At 35.9% G+C, this 4,551-nt stretch overlaps 1 protein-coding gene across 1 annotated transcript; it reads right to left on the bottom strand.

The window, feature by feature from the left end:
• Positions 1-206: 206 nt before the first annotated feature.
• LOC141821400 (protein FAR1-RELATED SEQUENCE 5-like) lies at positions 207-3,851 on the bottom strand. Its single transcript, XM_074708826.1, has 2 exons — positions 3,752-3,851; positions 207-2,778 (listed from the first exon to the last, which is right to left on the bottom strand). The coding sequence occupies exon 2, from the start codon at positions 2,760-2,762 to the stop codon at positions 378-380; it is 2,385 nt and encodes a 794-aa protein (XP_074564927.1). The 5' UTR covers positions 2,763-2,778; positions 3,752-3,851; the 3' UTR covers positions 207-377.
• Between the last annotated feature and the right edge of the window lie 700 nt (positions 3,852-4,551).

Genomic DNA, 4,551 nt, shown 5'->3' with positions numbered 1-4,551 from the left:
ACAAACTAAATTGATATCAGCAACTACAAAGAAAAATCCAACTCTATAATTTATTGCAGTCAACAACTTACTAGTGAACAGAAGATACCCCAATTATACTAACTAGGTAGCCTACAAGACAACAATTTTAGGATCAGCAATTTCCCAAAAAAAAAAAAAGAAGAGAGAGAGGCATGATTTGAAAATATATCTTAATACTTCTAGAAATCAAGTTGTACAGACTTGTTAAGAAACTGGTTTATGATGAGATAAAAGGTTGGATCTGAAAAAATAGGTGAGAAAACTAACAAAGAAAATAGTACAAGATTACTAATGCACGTATGCCAAGGTTGGAGCTCCAATGAAAAATACCCATTGACGATTCAAAACAGCCATAATCACATTGTACATTGACTTGCAATGTTCTTCTTTGCAGTCAATACTTGAGAGTAACCAATCTGAAGTGCACTCTTTGCTATTGCATAAACCTCTTCAGATGTTGATCCTTCTTTTGCATACTTTACAGCATCACGATAAAGTTCATTATAACGTATGCTCTCATCCAGTACAAAGCCATTCTTGGCATCTTTGGTCCACCTCTTCAATATATAACACTCTGGAACGGAGCGAACGTCAACTGTTAGAAAGACCCTCAATATATGCCTACATAGGATACCAGATGTCTCAAACTTACAGCAGCTGCAACTTGTTCTTTTGTTTGAGAAGTTATAAGTCACTATAAAAGAGGTACTGATATCCTCATTCTTAGTGACATTAAACTTGCAAATAACACCATCATCTATTTTGTCAACTAAATAACCAAGTGATTCCACAAATTCCTCCTGAAATACGTCAAATATTGTTCTTGTGTAGATGTCCACCACTTGTTTCAGCATGATTGATGGTGTAGTCAGAATTGGTCTAGTATAAGATGAAGCTAGATCTTCTAATGCCTCCCTTTCATACCAACCTGCCATAGCTTGTTCAAGCAAAGAAGCAAGCACCAGCAGGGATGTTTTTGTATTGAAGTACTTCTCAAAAAAATTAATGAGGCTTTCAGGTTTTTGAGTTAATGAAACTTCTGCAGTAAATACGTCTTTCACATAAGCAGGGACCCATTTTTGTCTGATGTCAAACAGAAGTTGCAGCCGTGAATTTTCACCAAGGTCAAACTTCTCAATCAATGCCAACCAACATGACTCAAATATATCAGCTGTTCCAGACTCACTCACACATTTTTCAAATTCCTGTTTGAAAGTATTTCGAGTCATATAAACATCAGACAACCATTCATTACACTTATCTAAGACATGCCATCTACAGATTCTTTGACGTGTCCCAGGGAACACCCTAGAAATTGCTGATCCGATAGCCTCATGATAGGCAGTGCTCAGAGAAACTGGATGGCGTCCACACATTGCTATGATCCAATTTTCAAAAAGCCAAACAAATGAAGCTTCTGACTCATCTGTAAGTAAAGCAAATCCAAAATTTAGAGACTGCAAATGATGATTCACACCAGTGAAGGTGACAAAAGGAACCATGTCCTTATTCTCCATAAACGATGTATCAACTGTTACAGCATCACCAAAATAGTAGTATGCCATCTTAGCTTTTGCATCAGCCCAGAATGCATGTGTCAGACAATTATTTTTGTCAACTTGAAATGCATAATAGTATGTAGGATTTTCTGCTTGCATTCTCTTGAAATACTCCAAAAGATTTTGTGTGTCATCCAACTCAAAGGTAGGTTGCATTGTATCTCTTACTTCAGTTCTAAAACCATTGCCATTTGAAGGAACATCACTGAATTCCCCAAATTTTCCAAGATGTGTTTTTGAGCTAGGAGCTGCTGGCTTTTCACGGTTAAGTGTACCACTTTTAGCAAGAACAACCACTTCACAATCAGATTGGATATAGTGCACTTTGCTTGGTGCAACTGCTAGATCATGAGTGTGCTCCAACTCAAGTTTAGAAACAATCCATTTACCATAATCTTTCTTAATCACCTCAAACATGGCCTTGCAACCTTCTCTTGTGGGAGTCCGATTTCTTTTTTTCTTACTCTCATCAAAATTGTCTTCATATGGAGTAAAACCTTCTTTAGTACACACAAAGCGCCGCATAACAAAGGACTCATCCCTTGTTGAACGACGGGATAGTCTTATGCGGACATCAAATCCAATGCGGCTAGCATAGGCATAATAGAATGTTTGGGCAGCTTCATGGGATGGGAATTCCATGCCCAGGTATGGGTCTGCATTACCATAGGATTCTGGTGCCACATAGAGAACTCTACTAGGTGCTGCCACTACATGATTGTGCTCCTTGACAAGTTTAGTAACTACCCATCTACCATAGTATTTTTGAATTACTTCAATCATAGCATTGCAACCTTCTCGAATCGTTGCACGCTTTCTCTTCTTCTTTCCATCATCAAATTTCCCTTTTTTCAAATGGAAACCCTCTTTAGAGCATACAAAGCGTCGCATGATGATGGACTCATCATTTCTTGATCGTCGAGACTTGCTGATACGTACAGAGAAACCCACACGACTAGCATATGCCATATAAAACAATTTTGCAGACTCTTCTGATTCAAATTCCATACCTACAAAAGGTTCAATATTCTCTGAGTTATGCTGATGAGAGGAAAAGAGATTGTCTGCATCAGCCAACTGACTGCTGACATCAAATGACATATGCTGTTCAATGTTATCATCATTGAGATCCACATTGTTATCCTTAAGTGATTCATCATCCTCGCTTGAAGTAGTTTCCATATGGAGAAATTGTGTCCTGAAATCAGAAAACGTGAGGCATATAATGTTAATATGACAACTTCAATTAACATAATGAAGAAGAAAACAAGTTCTCAAGACAATAAAGATAATTATGAGTGTAAAGTCTGAGGATTTCTTCTGCCCAATGTTCCTTGCCTGGTTAGCCATTCCTCCAAAAATAAAATAAAAACAATAACAAAATATTTTTTAAAAAATAAAAAGTGATACTGATAGAACATACCTAAAGAAATGGTCAGACAGCATAGCACACATGAAACAATTCACAGAGCTGATAGATACTGACCTTAAATCTTAACCAAACAAATAGATATTTAAATATAATGTTTAAAAAATTGTCAGCGAAACAACATTCAGAACACAATATGCCTATGAATTTAGCTAATGAATTTTTATTTTCTGTTGGGAAAAAATAACAAAAAAGTCTTATTTAATCACCCTAAACCTAGACGTGTACCATAAACTACAACGCTATGAGGTATTTAGTTGGCCAAGATCACACGAGAAAATAAATCACATACCAAAAAATTGTTGCTAAGATAGGACAGATGACGATAACAGTAAAGCTACAACCAAAACATCCGTGTATTTCAGTTATGAGTATAGCAATTATTCTATGTGAACATCATGTTCTATTTTCCTAGTAGACAGAATTAGCATGACAAGGGTACATTAGGACTATTTTTGAAACGGGGTGATACAAACGCAGTACGCTGAAACGCATGAAGTACGTAAAATAGAGTCAATAAGCGTATTATGATGAGAAGAAAGGCTTCACTATTTTCCCCTCAAAATCGAAAAAAAAAACGAAGAAGAAATAAATCGATTAGTAGAAGCAGTAGAATTCCCACCCAACTAACTCTCTCTTTCACCTGCACCTCCTCGGTCGGAGCGCAATCTCAAATGACGACTGAGGACTCCAAGGCGAATGTAATAAGATAAGAAAGAAGGGGGAGAAGAAATGAGCCTACCGGTCCTACGAACTAGACGCCGAGAGCACCGAGGAATCGCCGGAGAGCAACGAGCACCGCCACACCGCCGGCGACGGAGAAAGGGCGACGCCTAGTTTCGCTGCTCGAGGAGCCTACCCTAACCAGGTACAAGCCAGCGGTCGAGCCCTGCGCCGGGGCATTCGCTATTACCATCTGCCGAACTAAACATCGATTTCATCCGGTCGAATTTGATCCGACGATACCTAGCTTTACCAGTTACGGGGCGATTAATTTTCAGGCCAGTTACCTTTATTATCAAACGATATTTCTTTTTAAAAAACATTAAAATAGAATTCCAGTATATTTCTAATCTGAAAATATCTTAACAGATATCATATTTACCGCAATTTTTTTAAATTTAACTTAATCAAAACTAATAGATATCCGACTAAAATGAAAGAGAATATAAATTTTTTTTAAATTTATTAAATAATTGAGTAATCGTATAATATATAAACTATTTAATTATTTTTTTCATCTCTCATCTTAGTCAATTTTTATTAAAAATAAATAAATCTTATCTTTTATTAAAAAATTGAATATACGATGAAGATGAAAATGAATATAATAAATGAGGATGAAAGATGAGGATGGATATCGACTCTAATCCAAACTTGATCCATTGTCATCCCTAATAATTACTATATAACATGTATGTATTTGCTCGTATGGTATAATAATTTTAATAAACTTTGAATATTTTTAATTAATTAATTATAAATATTTTATATATATTTATAATTTTGATTTAAGTTGGAGCAATTTTACTCTCTATTATA

This window comes from Curcuma longa, chromosome 2, assembly GCF_044706935.1.
Source record: "Curcuma longa cultivar G26 ecotype Majalengka, Jawa Barat chromosome 2, ITB_CL_G26_1.1, whole genome shotgun sequence".
NCBI lineage: Eukaryota > Viridiplantae > Streptophyta > Magnoliopsida > Zingiberales > Zingiberaceae > Curcuma > Curcuma longa.
The sequence above is the reverse complement of the archived record's forward strand: the minus strand, read 5'-3'. Positions and strand labels throughout refer to the sequence as shown.

What these genes read in the sequence shown, in the direction of transcription:
- LOC141821400 (XM_074708826.1), bottom strand. Translation starts at nt 2,762, where the DNA reads ATGGAAACTACTTCAAGCGAGGATGATGAATCACTTAAGGATAACAAT.